This window comes from Phyllostomus hastatus, unplaced genomic scaffold (genome assembly GCF_019186645.2).
Source record: "Phyllostomus hastatus isolate PE091 unplaced genomic scaffold, TTU_PhHast_1.1 phas_scaffold_129, whole genome shotgun sequence".
Taxonomy (NCBI): Eukaryota; Metazoa; Chordata; class Mammalia; order Chiroptera; family Phyllostomidae; genus Phyllostomus; species Phyllostomus hastatus.
Window position 1 is genome coordinate 4,149,433 of NW_025334009.1, and position 18,411 is coordinate 4,167,843.

Genomic DNA, 18,411 nt, shown 5'->3' on the forward strand with positions numbered 1-18,411 from the left:
CTGGGAAGAGAAACTGGGACAGGTGGGCAGGCCCGGGAGGGGCCACACCCAAAGCTCGAGTCCTGATTCCGCAGCAACCCCCGGCAGTCTCTGGCTCCCAAAGAGAGGACAGTGGGCAGGAGCCAGGCAGTGTGACCGCATCAAAGAGTCCGTGCTCTGGCGGGGGCTGGCGCTCCCCCGCTCGCTCAGGGCAGGGCCAGCCTCCCACGGGGCCTAAAAGGGTTCGTGAGTGGGAGGTGGGGGGAGGTGCCTCCAGGACAGCCCGCAGACGCTGGCACAGAGCCAGGGGGCCCTGTCCTCGCCCCCAGGCAGAGGGTGACGCCAGCACACAGCAAGGTCCCCACCTTGTCTGAGCAGGTCAGCCAGGACGCCAGCAAGCCCTGCTGCAGCCACGCTGCCTCGTGGAGTGGGCTCTCCCCGGGCCCCACCAGGCTGCTGAGGGTGGGGCTCTCGGGCCACTTGGGGCCAGGAGTCTGCAGCTGGGCCCTCCCACCTCCCGTGTGCCGGGGAGAGTCCTCCTCCCTGGGGATGGAGGGCAGGAGGGACCTCAGCATCTGGCAGGCCAGTGACAGACACAGGACTCCAGGAGACCTGGAGACCTTCCTCCGGGAGGGGGAACGCCAAGGGGTTCCCTGGCAAGCCCCTCCTGCACCCACGCCTCACTATTTTTAGCTCAGTGGAGAGGGAAGATTGCGATGAGGGTGATGAATATTCGCTGGCACGGGAGACTGGAGATGGCAGCACGCAGAAGAGCACACGCGTGTCCGCACGCGGACACACGTGTCCTGAACTAGACAAGGCATTCCCCCAGGACGGCGCCCGATCCATCTCCTCGACTCGATTCCTGTCCCACAGCCGGTTCCCCACCCCACAGCCGGTTCCCCACCCCACAGCCGGTTCCCCACCCCACAGCCGGTTCCCCACCCCACAGCCGGTTCCCCATCTCACAGCCGGTTCCCCACCCCACAGGCGGTAACCCATTATTGTACAGATGGGACAATCCAGGGGGAGGCCTGGAGAGGGAGAACGGTTGGGACCCAAGGCCCCCCGGGGCTGCCTGAGGTGGGACCAGCGGGTGGCCCCATCCCATCAGTCAAGGTGGCCCTTGTTCAGGCGGCTGCACTGGGGTGGCCTGGCTGCCCCCGACCCCTGCTATGCGTGCAGGCCAACCTGGAGCGGAGCGGGGGGCGCCAGGCCCTCGCCCGGCTCTGGACACAGCTCCCGGATGGAGGTGCCGGGCCGGGCGTGTGCGGTGGGTGGGCTGGCGGCCAGGGGGCTCCCACAGCGGACCCGAGCCCGCGCCTGAGGGCCGGAGGGCCGGCGAAGGCCTCGCCCTCTCCAGCCCTGACTGCGTGGCGACGAGAGAATACAGGTGATGACCTTGGCCGACCTCCGGGACGCGGGGACGCCGAAGGATCAAAGGGCCGATCCCTGCCTGGCCCGCCTGTCCGGCGGCGCCTCTGAAGTCCGGGGCAGGGCCGCTGGGCACCTGTCCTGCACCTGTTGTTGGGCCACCCGGAGTCCCCTGCCTGGCCACCCGGCCATAGCGACAACAGGAAAGTAAACACTCCCCCACCCCCAGGGCCAGGAAGTGGCCAGAGAGGAAGTGGGGCTGCCAGCGGAGCCCCCCCAGGCGGGGCCGGCCCGCCAGGGGTTATTTATACCCTGGCCGGGGGCACGGCTCGGTGGTGCCCTCACCCGTCCTGCTGGGACAGGGGCATTTGGGGGACACTGGAGGGGAGGGAGGCACGACTCGAGTGGCACCCTCAGGCACAGGCACGGGGCGTGGGGGCAGCCCCTGACACTCAGCCCCAGGGGCGGCACCAGCCATGGTCCCTATCTGCCCCCCACCCCTGCCTCTCCGACAGGCTGTGACTCTGCAAGCCCGAGCCCCAAGGCCAAGTCCCCTCCTGGGGGCTCAAAGCCCCAGCACTCCGGGCTGCAGGCGTCTGTAGGGGAGGCAGGGGACAGGCCGCTCATCCCGCAGGTGAGGCGACGGAGACGTACACCAGGAGCGGGGGACGGGCCCCCGCACCCCTGCCCTCGGGTGGTGGTGGGAGAGGGATTCCCTCACTCAGTCGTCAGGCACCTGTGCTGTGTGCGTGGAGCCTGGCGTCCACGACATCCGGTTTACAGACCAGGCGTCCGAGCGCAAGGAAGGGAGGTGGCCTGCCGGAGCGCACGGCAGGTGGGCTTCCCACCTGGGCCCACAGCCCTCTGGACGGAAGGAGGGCTGGCCTGGGCAAAGCCAGTCCTGTGCGGGGTGGGGGGGAGCACTGCCCACGGGGACGGCCAGGGCCAGAGGGCGACCTTCCTCCCATCGACAGGGCACATGACTCAGGACCCTCGGTTTCCCTCCCAGTGGCCACGGGATATGGCGTCAATGGCTCTGTTGCTGCAGGACATGACGTTACGGTGACTGAGGAAACGGGCGGGGGCGGGGCGCCCCGTGAGAACCCGTGGTGGGTGTGGGGACGGGTGGGACAGAGGGCTGGGAGTCTGGGTGTGACGCGGGCGTCTGTGGGGGCTTCCAGAGGCCCCCAGGGAGCACTGCCTCACACCCCTCCGTAGACTGTCCCTTGGGATCTCCCAGTGCTGACATTCAAGGGCATCTGGCGGCAGGGAGGACGCTACCACCGGGCGTCTTTGGGTCCTCCCCACGCCCAACCTTTATGGGCCGTCAGGCGGGGAGAGGAAGTTCCTTCGTCATGGATGCGGGCCTCCCAGAAGTCACCATCTCGTGGAGGCCACCTACCCTCAGCTGCGTCCCTGCCTCCTCCTTTCCGAGTGCCGGGCTGGGAAGTGGAGAGGGCAGCGGGCAGGAAGGAGCTTCCTGTGACTCAGCCCCAGCCCTGCCCTGACTCCAACCTGTCTCCTCCCCAACCCCCACCCGCGGGAGCACGGCAAGACCCCAAGTATCCATCCAAAGCCAGGCTACCGGCGGGGAAAGGAAGGGGGAGGGGGAGGGGGTGGAGGTCCTCAGGGTCCCAGGGTGAACTGGACACAGGGCCGCAGCCCCACCGCCCACGGCTGGAGTGTTGCCCAGACTGTGGGAAAGGGTTTGGACGAGGGGCCCATGGCCGCCCTCCGGCCCCAGTGCAGGGCAGGGTCGTGCCCACTGAAGGTCGCACGGGGTGAGGAGGAAAAGCGGCCTCCTGTCCCCTGCCACAGGGCCAAGGGACTGGAGGTCTTTCTTCCAACAAGAAGCCCGGGACGCGGCAGGAGCCCTGGAGTCCTTCTCTGAGGGCTAAGGCTCCCACTGAGCCCCGGCCCCTCTGAGAAGCAAGGACTCGGCCAAGGATCTGGGGGCGGGGGGCACGGGCGTGGGCGTGGCTGACGTGGGCCCCAGCCTGGTCATATCCCGAGGCCCGACCCCACCTCTGCCCCACTTGGCCAGGCCCAGTCCTGGCAGCGGGGGTGTCACCCCTCCCCCACGGGGCACTACCGAGGGAGAGGCTGGGCGCACTCGAGGGTCCAGTGGGTGTTGGGACCCAAGTCTGGATAAGCTTTGACCTTGGGGACGGAGGGCGATGTGCCTGGGGAAGCATCCTGGGAAGGGCGCCCGGCGGCCCCACCCCTCACCCACCCGGGGCACAGGTTGGGTGGGGCAGCATCCGGGAAGGCTCCCCCCCCCCCCCCCCGGTCATCTGGGAAGGAAGAGCCTTTTCTGGCATCAGACACCTCGTTTCCGCAGCCGGTCCCGGGCTCGAGCCCGCCCGCCCCCGTGGCCACTAGACGCTCAAGGTCCCGGCACAGGACAGCCTGGCAGAGGGCCAGGCGTAGGAACATCCTCAGCGTGTGGGGGCTTCGTGCGGGGGGGGGGTCTCTGTCCCCTCCTCTCTGGACACCGAGGTGGTGGGCGGGCGAGGGCAGCCTGGGGAGGCGTGTCCGCAGCCCTGGCCCTGCAGACCCCAAGTGGGGGGCCCCAACCCCTGCTGCCCGTCTCCAGGGCAGCAGGCCCGCCCCAGAAAGGGGCTCCTGGAGCAGAGGTGGGCGCCCGCCCCCTTGGTTACAGCCCCACAAAGCGGCGGGCCTTGACTGACAGCCGCGCTTCCCCGGGCTGCGCTTGGGCGCTGGGGGCTGATAGACAGGTCCCTGCGGCCCAGCCCCGACCTCTGACCTCGTGTGGGCTGGTGCGGCCCTAATCCCTGCGCTGGAAAGAAAGGAGGTTGGGGGTCAGGGGTGGGGGTGCTGGCCAGGGTCTCCGTCAGCCCCTCGTCCTCCTGTCCTTCTGAGGGAAACTGAGGAGGACAAGGAGACAGCAGCAGTGGCAACAGCATGAGTGACAGAGTCTGGAGGGACCCCGCTGGGCACCCCCGTGGGCCCTAGGGAAGGGTGGCCCCCAGCCCCTTTCTCACTCCCCCAAAGCTGTGAGGGGAGGGGCCCCAGGGAAGGCCCAGGGGCTGGGCTGGCCCCCTGGCTCCCCGCCTAATCCTATTTTAATGAGCGGCGGCCGGAAGGCCTCAGGCCTGGCCACAGCCCTGCCGCCAGGGGAACCCCGGCCAGGCTGGGCTGGGGGCAGGACAGCCCCCAAGACATCCCGTACACCTTCGCCCTGCTCGGTGTGCCCAGCTCACGCGCCCCAGTGCCAACAAGACTCCAGCACCGGCCCGGGCCACCCAGGGCACCGGCGTCAGCGGGGGTGTGCTGGCGGTGGGGACCCGCCCTGTGTCCCCACGGACGGACCCTCTCTTGGGCATTTCCCATTATTCGGGTCCAGGTGCCACATGGGGCTGGGGGGACAGGCTGTCACTGATGATCCAGGGGCTGGCTCTGCCAGCGCCCCCCACCCCCCAGGATGTTCTTGATGGAAACCCCTAGAAACCAGATCCAGAGTTTTGCTGCGGATATGAGCTGCCTCCTCCCTAGTACCCGTCCCCTGCAGTCCCGTCCCCGAGCCCGGCTCTCCAGGCCGGAGACCCAGAAGCCTCCCCGGGAGCCGCTGACACTTGCCCCCTCCCCCCAGGCAGGTGAGCCAGGTCGGTGCCAACAAAACCAATTACAGCCGCTCTCACCCAATTAGCAACTAATTATGGCCTCTAGTCCATTCAACATAATTAACATGTAAATGACTCGGTGTGTTTATATTCAATAACTGCTCTGATTGAATTTAATTTAAATGTCTGAACTAGGGACCCGGTTACCGTATTTCACCACCTAGAGCTGCCACTTCCTGGGACCACTCACTCCTCCAGGGAAGAGGGACCGGAGGCCAGAGTGGAGGGCGGAGGGCGGAGGGGCAAGCGCCCCAACACCGGCCCGGCCCCGGCGAGGGTGGGGACAGGTGCAGCCCCTGCACCCCTGACAGGCCGGTCCCAGGGGTGCGGGACAGCAGTGAGCCAGGAGAGCCCCCGGTGGAACCCTAAAGATGGGAAACCCTCGGGAATGAGGGGCCCATCTCGAGGGCTACTGTAAACATCCCGGCTGTTCAGTAAACACCAGGCTGGACGGGAGCCTGCGCGGAGGAGCCGCCCAGCTGGGCTGGAGCTCCACTGCAGGCTGCTCTCCCGTTTGGGGAGCTGGGGCTGGGCTGGGGCTGGGCTGGGGCTGGGGCTGGGGCTGGGGGTGGGGCTGGGGCTGGGCTGGGGCTGGGCTGGGCTGGGGCTGGGCTGGGGCTGGGGCTGGGGGTGGGGGTGGGGGGCTCCCTGGGGCTGAGGCATGCTGTTCCCACGCCCGTTCCGCCCCAGCGCCCACCTGCTCCGCCCAGGAGAGGACAGGCCGGGGGCACAAGAAAAGCTGGGAGGCAAGGGGCAGCAGGGTCACTGCCTGGCACACAGGCCAGCTGCAACCAAGTGGAGGTTCTCCCCTTCTCCCCTGCAGGACGTTAGTGACTCTCAGCCGCTCTGTCCCCGCAGGTCGGGGCTCTCCAGCCTGGGCGCCTCTGCTGGCCACTGCCCACCCGCCCGTCCCGCAGGCCTGGTCTTTCCAAGGTCCCACAGGTCCCACACGGACCCTAGGAGGAGGGCACACGGCTGACTGTGATAAGACCTCTGGGTGCTCACCAACCCCACTGCATTCAGAGCTCCAGCCCCGCTTGGCAGAGGCGCGGGGCAGTGGAGGGCGCTGGCCGGGCCGGGCCGGGCAGCGAGGCCCTGCACAGGCAGTGGGAGGACGTGGGCGGGGCCAGGCGAGCGGCTCGCACAGAAATGTACCCTGAAAAGTGTGCAGGGGGTGGGGGGAGAGGGATTGGTGGTGAGGGGGAGGGCTGCCCTGGCCCATTTTTCAGGTGGGGACGGTGACACGACCGCCAGTGCCTCCAGCTCCACGGCCCGGGGACCTGCCCCTCCTCCCACATTCCAGACCTGGCCCGGAAACTCCTCACTCCTTCCTCAGCCACCTCCTCCTCCCGCGACTGCAAAAGACAACAAACGCTCCACGGCTCATTTACTCCGATAAATCAACCAGACAGACAGGCCGGACGGGCTGCAGCTCGGCCCCACCTCTGCTGCCCTCCCCGGACTCCCGGGGTCCCCGCAGCCCCTCGGCGTCACCCCCCCAGAGACTCCCAGGATGTCCCAGGCAGTCTGAGCCCCCTGCCCAACACGTGGGTGGGGAGGACGAGGCACCGCACAGACAGATGTGTGCCCAGGGGTCAGCCGTGGGGGGGCCGTGAGGCGGCGGGTGGGGGGAGCCCTCCAAGGAAGGGCTACACTGGGACAGGAAGGTGCAGGACAAAGTGACAGTGTGGCAGCCCTGGGCAGAGGCCCCCCGGAGTGCCGCCCACTGGGCCTTGGCGATGGGGAGCCCACGAGGCCCCCACCTCTAGCTGCTGTTCTGCCAGGGACAGAGTGGGACCGGCTCATACAAGCGAGGGCATCGGCACCGAGCCCTGGGCAGGAGGAAAGAGCATGTCCGGGTCGGAAGCCGAGGACGAGGACGGGTCAGGGTGGTGATGGGGTGGAGGGGGTGCAGGCGAGGGGGGAGTCAGTCGGGGGAAGGAAGGAAGGAGAGTGGGGGGAGGGGTGTGGAGCCGAGGCCGCACGCTCAGAAGGCTTCCCGGTCCCAGAGGGGCCAGCAGCCCCGGGGCTGCCCCCGCCTGCGGAGGTGCGGCAGGCAGCCCGTTCTCGCAGGGCTGCCCCGGTGCGAACGAACGCCCCAGAGTCAGCTCGCTGGGGCTGCCCGCCCCCACAGGCTGGCCCCCTGGGTCCTCCACAGCTGCCACCCAGGCCCATTTTCTGCTAGGTCAGGGCCAGTGGTCAGGGTCTGCGGCCCAGGGGACCACTGTCCCCTCCCGGCAGCTGCTCAGCTGCCTTGGCAGGATGGGGGGCGGGGTGGGCAGCAGACCCGCCAAGCTCAGGCGCCCACGTGAGCCGGGCTTGGGATTCAGACTGAAGCATTCTGGCACCTCGGCCTCTGGCAAAGGCACTCTTGCTATTTCTAAGAAAAATGCGGCAGGAATCTTCTCTGCTTCTCCGGAGTGCCAAGGGCCCTTTGAGGCGGAGCCCAGATTCCCAGGCCAGCGCCGGGAGGGCTAACAAACTCCGGGCCCAGCTGTGAGGATGCCCAGGAGAGCGGCCCAGGCCCGGTCACCCCGGCACAAGCTGCTGGAGGCAGGACAGTGCCCAGGGAGGGCCACTGCCACCGGCGTGGGCCCCAGCAGGACGGGGGATCTCCTCCCTGGGGGGCCCCTCCGAGGCATCCCCTCCCCAGCTGCATCTCTGGTGTCAGATTGTCCCCACGATATGGACGTGTCACCTCTGCTGGGATTAAAAAGAGCTTAAAAATCACAAGGAGAACGTGCAGACGCCGTCCTGGCACCACGTGCAACCAGGCTCCGGCCAGCACTGCGCCCTTCCCACGGCGCTGCGGTGCACGCCTGCCTCTGCCCCTGCTCCTCCCCAACCTCCCTTCCCTTACTCGAGATGCGGCTTCCTCCACCAGGAAGCCTGCTGGGATGCCCACGGGAGCTACTCTTCTCCTCCCAACCCGACTCCACCCACAGGGTGCGGAGCCCCTCCTGCAGTCCTCACCAGAGATTAGAAGTTCAGAGGAGGGGGGGCAGCGTGGGACTCCTTGGGCACCCTCTGGGACCAGCCCTCACCTGCTGGCCACCCTCCGTGGGGCTCCTTGTTCCTGAGACTCCCGTCGTGAGGGCTGCAACCCTACTCACAAAGTCCACCCTCCCAACAACACAATGAGGTTGGTGCCGTTTTACAGATGAGGAAGCAGGGACTCCGAGGGACTTCGCTGTTCGGGGCCCACTCACGGCTGGGAGGCAAGCAGGACAGCCTGAGAGGCCTGGGCTGAGAGAGGCTAGGGCGCTTGTCCGAGGTCACCCAGCTGACCAGGGTGGAATGGGGTCAGTCTGTCCTCAGGGCCAGCCCTCTCAGCCCCCACCACCAGTACCTCCGCATTCCGCCAAGCTGCAGTGCCCGCTCGCCGCCCTGGGGGTGGGGGTGGGGGTGAGGGTGGGAGTGGGGAGAGCTGGATGTCTCCCAGGAGTCAGATGCCAGGTACCCACGGCTCTGGGACACCCGCTGGGCCCGAGCCACCTCTGGAGGGGCCACCAGGCTGGGGTGCACACACACAGGTGCAGACAGTCCGGAGCCCACGCGGAGGCTGCTGCCTCCAAAGCCACAGGGTAAGAGATGCTTTTATGAGCTGGGATGAGATTTTTATCTTGGCGGTTTCTCTTTAAATTCTTTACGATTACAAAGCAGTGGGGGCTGCCAAGGAACATGATTTACTCCTTGAGCATGCACCAGCTCCCCGCTCGGTGCCAAGGGAAGCTGGGGCCAGGGAGGGAGGGGCGGGTGTTGTACCAGGGAGCCAGAGGCAAGGCTGGGGATGCTGGGGCCCAGCCGGCGGCCGTCCGGCCCGAAGCCCGGCTGGGCCTGGCAAGGGCCACAGCCGAAGGCCCAGCCCCCGGCCCTGCTGACTCAGGCAGGGCCTCGGGCAGGTTCTCTGCGAGCACAAGGACCTGCCCCACTCCCTCCCAGGCTGACGCTGGCGAGAGGCCAGGAGCCAGCCCCCAGGACCTCCCAACTCTCCGGAATAGCCACTTCCAAGTTCCCTCCCAGGAGGGAGGCAGCTCCCATTTCCAGGAACACTGGTCCCAAATGCAGGGATCTGGGCTCAAGTTCATGAGTTGGGTCTTCCTTCCTCCCTCTTTTCTGCCTCATCCTGAAACACCCACCCATCCTGGTTTGCTCGCTCCAAATCCTACTATAAGTGTCCAAGGCACCTGACCCCCTGCCCAGCTCCCTGGTGCCACCCCTGCAACCTGAAGTCCCACGCCTATCTGGCTGACCCGGGCACACCTGCAGGTAAGGGTGGGCCCCCTCACTCCCCAGCACCACCCCCACCCCTTGTATCAGGCCTGGGGGCGTGGCAATGTGCCATCAAGGCTTGCATAATCCCCGCCCACGGTGACCCCTCCTAACCTCCAGTCTCAACATCTCCTAACAAGGAAACCGGGAGGCTCTGGCTCTCTGATGCCATCTGAAAACGACGTCAGTGGTGGCACAATTCTGGGCCACCTGGGCCACTAGCCGCACCCCCTCCCCAGGCTCAGGGGCCCCGCCCATTGCTTCTCCAGAACCTCTGGGGCCTGGTTTCCCTTCCTGAAGGGAAACAGCTTCCTCGGGGCACGAGAAGCCGCCCAGTGCGACCCAGCCCTTTCTTTGGGAAACGAGGCTGGGGTCCCTAGAGCTGGCCCCGCAGGACGCTGGCACCTCGTCCCCGGCTCACGGGCAGGGCTGGGCCTGCACCCCCCCCCCGCTCCACTCTCAGTCCCGGCATGGCCTCAGACACCAGGCAGAGCCCGGCCCCATCCTGGTCCCTCTCCTGCACCGGAGCCGCCTGGGAAGCCTGTGGCTCTCCTGCCCCACAGGAAACCCAGGGGGGCCCCGCAGGCCTTGGGGAGACGGCTGGTTATCGTCACGGGCACCTACAGTTAGTCATCTCTGTTACTGGCATCTTTCCCGGCTTCCTTGGGCGAGATGACCTTCTGCTGCCCCTCCCCACCCCGCCTCAGTTTCCCCTGCAGCCCAGCCACCTCGCATGTCCTCACAAGACCTCTTTCCCTCACCAAACACATCACGGCCCCAAATCCTGGCCGGAGCCGGCCCAGGCGGCGGCGTTGTATTGTGGGGTGGCTTCCTGGCAAAAAGTAAACATTCCCCAAGCCGAACAAAGGACCTGGCAGGGCCCTGGAGCCTCCCTGCTGCAGCCAAAGTGAGCCCTCTCTGGGTGGGGGGGCGCCTTCTCCCAGACCTGGTCAGTGACTCTGGGGTGAAGGGGACTCCAGGCCCAGGCAAGGAGGGGTGGAGGGAAGGGGTCCTGCTCTCCAGGCTCTCTCGTCCCAAGCCCCATGAACTCTCAAGGGCACCTTGCCTGCTCCTGGCGACCTTGACCCTTCACTTCTGCTTGACCTTGGCTGTGCTGCTGATGGGAGCTCAGGAGGTGGGCCACAGGAGCCCCTAATTCTGACCGAGCCCTGGGTCCTTGCCCCCTTACGCTCTCTCAGTGGCAGGCTTGGCTGGGGCGCCCAGGCTGCCAGGCAGGCGACAAGCCCAGGTCTGGCCCGGTCCCTGCCTTTGTTCCTTTATCTGCCCCGGGCAGGCTGGCCCCTCGAGCCAGCGCCTCCCCAGTGCGGCAGGAGGCTGGCAGGGGAGGGAAGGAGCCTTGGCTGAGCCCCTGAGGCCCAGTGTGCCAGCCGCTATGCCCATCCAAGGCACAGATGGAGAAACTGAGGCACGGAGCCAGAGCAACCGCCAGTGCTTCTGAGAGCACCCCTCTCTGCGCCTGCCTTGTGTACGTGTGGCACCCAGGAGGGGAAGTGCTCCCCCCTCAGCCCCTGGCCCAGCTGGGGGACCCCAGTTTCCACAGGTGCTGGTCTCTGTTCTCACTCCACAAACACTCGGTGAGGACCTTCCCCTCACTGAGGCCCACCGAGGCCCACTCCAGGGACATGACAGGGCCTGGCGCACAGTAGGCGCACAAATCTCGGCTAAGCTCAGTGACGTGAACCATAAAACTAGGACACAAGGTCAAGGGGGGAAAAGGAAGGACCATCGGGGCAGGGACACCTACGTGCACAGAGGCACCGAGGCCCTGGGATGGGGTGGCCCCGGGCGCCCCGCGGCCCCACCCAGGCTGCCAGTGCCTCCAGCGCCACCCTCGGCTGGCTGCCAGGGGCCGGGCTGCCAGGAGCCGGGCTTTTAGTCACCGCAGGTGTTGGCTTCGGAGCTAATTGAGAGGGAATCGACCTGACTGACGTGGGCGTCAGGCGTCGACAAGGCCAGGACGCCAGGGTTCTATTTCTGGCCTTGCTCCTGCCTCCTGCCTGACCTTGGCCTTGCCCTTGCCCGAGCCTCGGTTTCTCTCTCTGGAACCCTGGGGCCAAAGCCTTTGCCCCTTTGCCCCCTGGGGGTCCGAGGAGGTTTCAAAGGAGCTTACAGAGGACCCCCCTACATCTCATCCCGCCTGCTGCCTCTCGCGGGTCCCCAGGGTGAAGACAGAGAGACACCCAGAGCGGGTGTCTGGGCTGCAGGGTCCCTGGGGTGTGGAGAGCAAGCCACCCTCGCTCCCTGCGGGATGCTCTAACCCCGCTGCCTGCACGCGGGCGGGGCTGGGAAGGGGGAACCAGGCCCTTTCGAGATCACCAATCTGCTCTGAGGAATTCCACCAGGGAAGGGGGGTCAGCAGAATAGACATCTCGTCGTCCAGGCCTGGGAGAGGGGGCCGCTTCCACAAACCAAGCCACTCCACGCTTCAGCCCACTTCTCAGGCCTGCGAGGACTCCTTCCAGCCCCCCCCAGAGAGCCATGCCCGCCTGTCCCCACCAAGCGGCAGGGGCAGGACGAGGTCAAGGGAGGGACTCTGCCAGGGGACACGGGGACACGGTGAGGTGAGGGCTGGGCCTCAGCCAAGACTGAGGAAGGAAGGAGGTCGGCCCAGCCTTTCACCCCAATATGTGTGCCCGGAAATCTGGCCAGCCAGGGTTGAGTCACCCCACCCAGGGCAGGCGGCTGGACAAAGTGACCTTGGGCCAGAGGAGGGCCAAGGCTGAGACTCCAGGAGTGACCCCCAGGTCCCCCAGACCAAGTGCAGACTCTCCTGGCCCCAGGGACCTTCGGGGGAGGGGCTAGTGAGGAGTCTCCTGTGCGGCTGGATGTGTGTGCCGCTGGCCGTCACCGGCCCAGTGACTCAGGTGCCAAGGGGCTGGAGCTTCGGGAGGCCTTTCTGCAGACCCCCCAGCCCAGCACTGGAACCTTCCACGCTCTTCCAAAGCAGACACGCCTTCCCAGAACCCACCAGGAGGCCTTCCCTCCAGGCACAGCCCACAGCGTCCCCCCTCCCGGGAACCCCTCCCACAACGAGACCTACGGGAAGGCTCCCCAAGCAGCCACGCCCCTACAGCGCAGGCCCCGCCCCTACAGAGCAGGCCCCGCCCCTACAGAGCAGGCCCCGCCCCTACAGAGCAGGCCCCGCTCCTCCAGCTTCCCGAAGCCCTGAAGCCCGAAGCCTCCGTGTCTGCAGGATGGTGCGGCCCTCCACCCCAGGGACTGCCCCGGGCAGGACCGCACGCACACACGCACGCACGCACGCACCAGTTGGGGAGGCGCGGCAACTGCAGCTTCCCGACGGGAGCCGCCCTGCGCGCCCGAGGCCGCCTCCCGGAGACCTCGCGTCTTGACTGACTCTAGAAGGGACTGACTCAAGAACCTTCTTCAAAATGTCTAAGTGGCCCCGTCTCCAGCCTTTCCCAGCAGGTCACCACCTCCCCGTCCCCACCACACACACGCCCAGGGAGGCACATGTGGCTCCACGTTTTGTCCTCGTCTGCCCTGGCCACTCCGCTCTCCCGAGCACGGACCAGGCGCTGTGCGCGGAGGACGAGGCTGCGGGGCAGCGAGGCGGTCTCTTACCTTTGAAGGAGAGCCGGACCCGAGGCGTGGCCGGGAGGTGGTCCTGGAAGGGGGTGGCTGGCCAGGCCCCAATCACTAGGGAAGCCCAGAGGAGGAGACCAGCGACAGGCATTGTGGGAGGGGCCGAGGACCCGGGAAGCAAGCTCGGCTGTCTGGACACCTGGGAGGGGGGATCGAGATTGGAATGCGTGAGGCAGGTAGGGGAGTCCAGCCCTGCCCACATTTCCCTTATGGGATTCTGCCCCAGGTACCCCGATTTCCCAATCTGAACAAGTGGGGTTATGGGTGTCTCCTCGTTCACACCCTCAGCCTGGAGCTGTGAATGCCCCAGTGTGCAAACCTCGTGTACTTTCTTGTCTCTGCTTTTGTCTGGGGAGGTGTGACCAGCAGGCCTGAAGATCAGGCAACCAGGTGCAGCCTGGGGCCAGCAGCGCTCACAGGGGCCACGGGAGACTCAACCCTGAAACCTCCGGCCCCCAGCACCCTGCGTGCCATTCCCAGGGCCCAGCTGGGCAGGCCATCTTGCAGCCCTCTGCACCCCACAGGCTCTCTTCCCGGTACCCACCCCCAACCACCAGCGCTGCCCGTCCCTCTCCCACCTCCCCGGGCTGGGGGAAGGAGGTGGGTCCGGCCCTGCCTGCTCCGGCGAAACCTCTCCTCCCAGTACAGGGAAATCGGGACCTGGGGTGGGGTGGGGCATGTGGGAGAGAGTGGAGGATGAGGGAGACACGGGCAGACAGCCTACACGGGGAGAGACACGGCAGCCAGAAAGGGAGAGGCAGAGAACAGCAGCCTCCTTTTCCCGAGATCACAGCAGGAGGGATCCAGGTCAGACCTACGGAAGGACTTCCTGTCAGGCGCAGTTCCGGTTCTGCCTGGAGCGGGTGCAGAAGGGGAGCTGGGACGGCTGGCTCACCTCGGCAGGCCCCCGTCTCCCCCCCCACCGCGGAGCTCCCCCACCCCCAAGCCTCAATGCTCTGTTTTCCCAATATTGTCTCCCCGGGCGGGCTCGCTGTTGGGTAAACGCAGCCCAGCACCAGTTGTCGGAACATATTGCTCCCTCCCGGCAAAACCCAGCCAGCGCCAACTCCCAACCCCCCCGCACCCAGATGCACTGGGGGTGCGGGCACCAAGGATGGCGGCGCGAGCCCCATCCTCCAGATCTGCCCCGTCTATCCCCTTCTCCCATCGGGGGGGAGGACCCCAGGTCAGTTTCAGGACCCTGGGGTGGGTGGGGGGAGGCGTCCTGCGGCCTGTCTGTCCCCTGCGTGGGCTGACACATGCTGAGGCTGGGCCCAGGTGCCACATCGGACCAGCAGGCCCCACAAGACCGACCCCGGTGCCCTGCCTTGACCCCCACCCCCCAGCCTGTGCCTCTCCGGGCAAGGCAAACCCCTGGTGGTTGTGGTTCCTCGGGTGGGAACTGCAGCCTCAGGCCCCAGGCCCCAGGCCTGTAACCCAGGTGGCGCCCTGGGCGGGAACAGCCTCTCCCACAGAGTGCCTGACACACCCCTCCAGTTTCTTCAGAGTCCCCCAGGCAGATGCTCCCTCGGAACCGGCCCCGCCCCCTGCCTGCTGGAGCCCCACGCCAATGGCAGGCTCTGATGGGGGGGGGGCAGGGAAAGGGCTGTGCACCCACATCATCCTCCGGGTGCGCCCGGGGGCCCCCACTTACAGTTGTGGGTAAACACACACGCGCATCCTCGCTGCGTGCCCACACATGTCTGCACAAGCATGCCTTTGCTCAAGAACTTGACCTGCTAGTGGGGTGGGGCTCAAGGAAGCTGGGAGACACTGTCCTGGCTTGGGGGGGTCAGGATGCCGAGAGCGTCCCTCAGAGAGCTGTGCTCCCACCAAGGGCCTCAGGCTGGTTCACCTCCCCTCCTCCCCACGACCCCATTTGTCCTGCATCCATTTTCATGGTGACAAGGTCAGGGGCACCAGGACAGTGTTGGAGTCCCCCAAGGTGTCCAGGAAGATGGAAGACTTTGCCCTACTGGCCCCCAACAGGGAACCCCACAGTGCTCTGGCCCTTTAAAGGGGTGAATGAGGGACTCCCAAATCTGCTGGGGCCTGAGGCCCAAGTCTAAGCCCCCTCTGTGGCAGCCTGGGAACTATGGAGGTGGGGGGAGGAAGGAGAGGAGGAGGACAGGAGGAGATTTGGGGAAGACATTTCTGCAGTCACCTCCCCTCTGCCGACCCCTGGATGCATTCCACGAAGCCCCAGCGCCAGAGAGGCCCCCAGTCACCTAGCCCAGGTGGGCGGACAGAGAAGGGACAGGCACCGCCACCTGGGAGCCCACCAGGAGGAGAGCAGAGAAGGAAGGAAGGAGAGAAGGCTGGTGGGAGGGAGCGAGGGAGGGAGGCAGGCGGGAGGGAGGAGGAGAGAGGGAGGAGAGAGGGAGGGACGGAGGAGAGACGCTCGAACAAAGAACCGAGGGGCTGGGGCTGGCAAGGGGTGCAGGGAAGGGGCGGTGGATGCAAGGGGCCTGGAGGCACCTGGGCTCGGGGCAGGGGGCCGGGCGGCAGAATCGCCTGGTCGGCTCCAGACCCCCAGGGCTGAGGGTGGGGGTGGGGGTGGACAGCCTGCCTCCTGCCTCGGGGGAGGGAGGTAGGCTTCTCGGAGCTGAGGACTGCCAGGCTGGAAGGGAGGTAGGAGCAGGGGCTGTGGGGGAACATGGGTAAGAGATTATTCACAGCATCCCACCCCCTGCCCAGCTCCTGGACACTCGGCCTCCTGGTTCCTTGGCTCCCCCCTCCCCCAACACCCCACGGACCAGGAAGCAGAGCCAGCCCAGCAGAGCTGGGGCCGAAACCCCTCCTTTCATGGTGGTGGTGTGGGGGTTCCCAGTCAAGGTCACCTGGGTTTGGCCCCATCCTCCCCCTCAAGGTATGCCCAGCAGAGCAGTGGGAGGCCGAGCCTGGGCTGCTGGCCTTCTGTCCCCACAGCCGCACTTCCGGACCTGGCTGCTTCAGGACTGAGAGGCAGCAGCAAAGGTAGCTGTGCCCAGCGCCCTCGGCCCCCCGGGCACCCACCCCACCGGTCCGGACACACTCCTGTTGCAGCCTGGGAAAAGGCTCCAGCCCCACCTAACCCCCTGGGCTGTGGTGCGCCTCTCACCCCCCCGCCCCCCCACCCCGGGCGCAGTTCCCATATTCTAGGAGAGAATCCGGGTGAGTTCAGGGGGAAAGGAGCCGCCGGCCTGGCCCCGCTCCAGGGCAGACAGGGCAGTGCCCTGAGCCCGCCCCTCCCCCAGGTGTTCCAGGCTGCTGTTCTCTCAAGACAGTTATCTCAAGAATGAGAAGTGATTTATCCAGCCAGGTGACCCCTCCTGCCATCTCTGCCTCGCTCCTGGGCCACCTTAACACTTTCCGGTCCCACCTGCTCTAGGAGAACCCATCCAGCTCCTGGTGGTGTCCCCTGCTCACTTCACCACTGCGCCCCCAGCCTGCCCACACGGGCGGCAGGCTCTCCCAGCTCACCTGAACCCCACGTATGACTGGGTCCCTCATGGAGCAAGACCCCCTTCAGAAAAGCAAACCCAAGCTGGCACCTGGGGGCCGGGGGGGCTGGCACAGTGCTGGGAGAAAAACCTTGGGGCTGGCGGCCCTCCTGCCCTGCGGATCTGGGAGACCCTCCACGTGGGGGCAGCCAGTGCAGTGCTTCCTCTGAGCAGAAGATCGTGAGATGGGGACACTGAGGCAGGCCGGGTGCACCTACCGGGGAGCTGCGCTGCCCCAGGCGTTAGTGGAAGAGAGCTGAGCCGGGAGAAGGGGCACTCGGATTCCCGCTCCAGGAACGTGGGAGTGGGGGGCGGGAGCAAGGGAGCACCCACCACCCACCCACCTAGAACCTTATGGGAAAAAGTTGCTTTGCACACTGGCGACTCCGCAGGCCACATCATCCACACACCTCCAGGTCTCCCCAACGCCAAGGGTCCGGCAGACCGAACAGGTACGGCGCCCACTCCAGTTCGGTCGCCCCTGTGTCTGTGGCAAGCCCCCTGACCCTCCGATGCCCGAGCCTCGGACACTTCCGCAGAGTTGCAGTGCCGCGGGTCCCAGAGGGATCGGAGGGTGGCCCGGCCTCCTGCCCGCTCCCTCCCGCTCCCCGCTGCACTCACCTCTTCCGCGGCGGCGGGGCCTGGGCTCCCGGGCGGCGGCGGCGGCGGCGGCAGAGCCGCTCCCGGTTGGGCCGGCCCGGGCTAGCGGCCCCCCGGGGCCATGGCCCTGCCCGCGCCCTCTCGCCGCTGTGCCTGAACACGGGTCAGCGCCGCGGCCCCGGCTTAACGGGTTCCGAGGGCTTCAAGCGCGTCAGCGGCTGAGGCCCCGGGCCCCAGCCCGGGCCATGGGAAGGCTCAGGGGCGCTCGGGGCCGCCTCCCCCCGGGTGGGCTGCGGGCGCCCCCTGGCCGGCGCGCCGAGGGCGCATTCCCCGGCGCGGGACTCGGGGCGCGGGCAACGGCGCGCTCGGCTTCGGGGCGCTGCGCTCAGCTCGGCCCGATGGCGCTGTGCCTGCCTGGTTGCTGCGCTGGGGCCCGGCGGCCGCGCGGGGATGCGCCGCTCCTCGCCGCAAGCCCTGGCCCTTCGCTGCACTCGGGGCTGGCCGGACCGCGGCCGCTCGCTAGCTCGCCAGCTCTGGTCTCGCGGCCGCAGCCGGGACGGGGTGCTCCTAGCCGCGCGGGGAGCGCCCCTAATTGGCCACCGTGGGCGACATTTGCATAGCGCGGCCCCGCCCCGCCCGGCCCCACCCCCGGGGCGGGACCCTCCCGGCCGCCACCCCGCCCCCGCTCCACCTGTCCGCTGGCGAGGCTGCGGTCTCCCGAGCGGTGGGGCAGCCCGCGCCAGGGGAGGTTAATCTGCACCCCGCGCCCCCGCCCTGGCTTCGCGGGCGGCGCCCCCGCCCCGCCCTGGCTTTGTCTCTCGGTGGATACACGGAGCTCGGGCGTCTGGTGTTTACCCGGCACTCAACTCCCTGGCGGGAAGGGCAAGCGCGCCAGGGAGCAACGAGCCGGCGCTCACCTGCGCACCCCTGGTCGTGCCGCCCCTGCCCACTCCTTGCTGACCGGCCGCGCGTGTGAGTCCCGCAGCGCAGGACCCAGGACTGCCCCGGACGCTCAGCAGGTGGCGGTGCAGCCCCTGGGACAGCTGGCACCGCTGGAGGCTGCCCACACCCTCCAGCCCAGGCCGGGTGGCGTCAGTCGAGCCTCTCGGCTCTGCCAGCCACTCGTGGGCTCCCTGTGATTCCCCGCAACCTCCAGCCTATTTCAAGCCAGCAGCCCCAGGGACCCACCCATTATGGTTCCATATCCCAGAGAGACCAGATAGGCTGGGCCTCCTCTCCTAAAAGGGACATTTGCTTTCAAATGGCCTTGGGATGACCCCAGAACCCTGCCACTGAACGGGAGGGACCCTCTACCCAACCCAACCCCCAAGGTCATGGCCTCACCAGCCAGGACTGCAGTCTCAGCCCTGCCCCAGGCACTTTGCTAAGGTCCCAAGGGGTGGTCTTTGTCCACTCACCGCCCCTCTTCTATTCCT

At 67.2% G+C, this 18,411-nt stretch overlaps 1 protein-coding gene across 2 annotated transcripts in view; it reads right to left on the reverse strand.

Moving 5' to 3' along the window:
- Positions 1–17,524, reverse strand: part of SEMA3F (semaphorin 3F) — a 28,299-nt gene extending 10,775 nt beyond the window's left edge. For both annotated transcript variants that reach the window (XM_045856798.1, XM_045856799.1), the window contains exons 1-2: positions 16,997–17,524; positions 12,873–13,032 (exon numbers count right to left, since the gene is read on the reverse strand). In XM_045856798.1, the coding sequence (XP_045712754.1) occupies positions 12,873–12,984 (112 nt within the window). In that variant the 5' untranslated portion in view covers positions 12,985–13,032; positions 16,997–17,524. The remainder of the gene's footprint in view (positions 1–12,872; positions 13,033–16,996) is intronic.
- Positions 17,525–18,411: the final 887 nt, after the last annotated feature.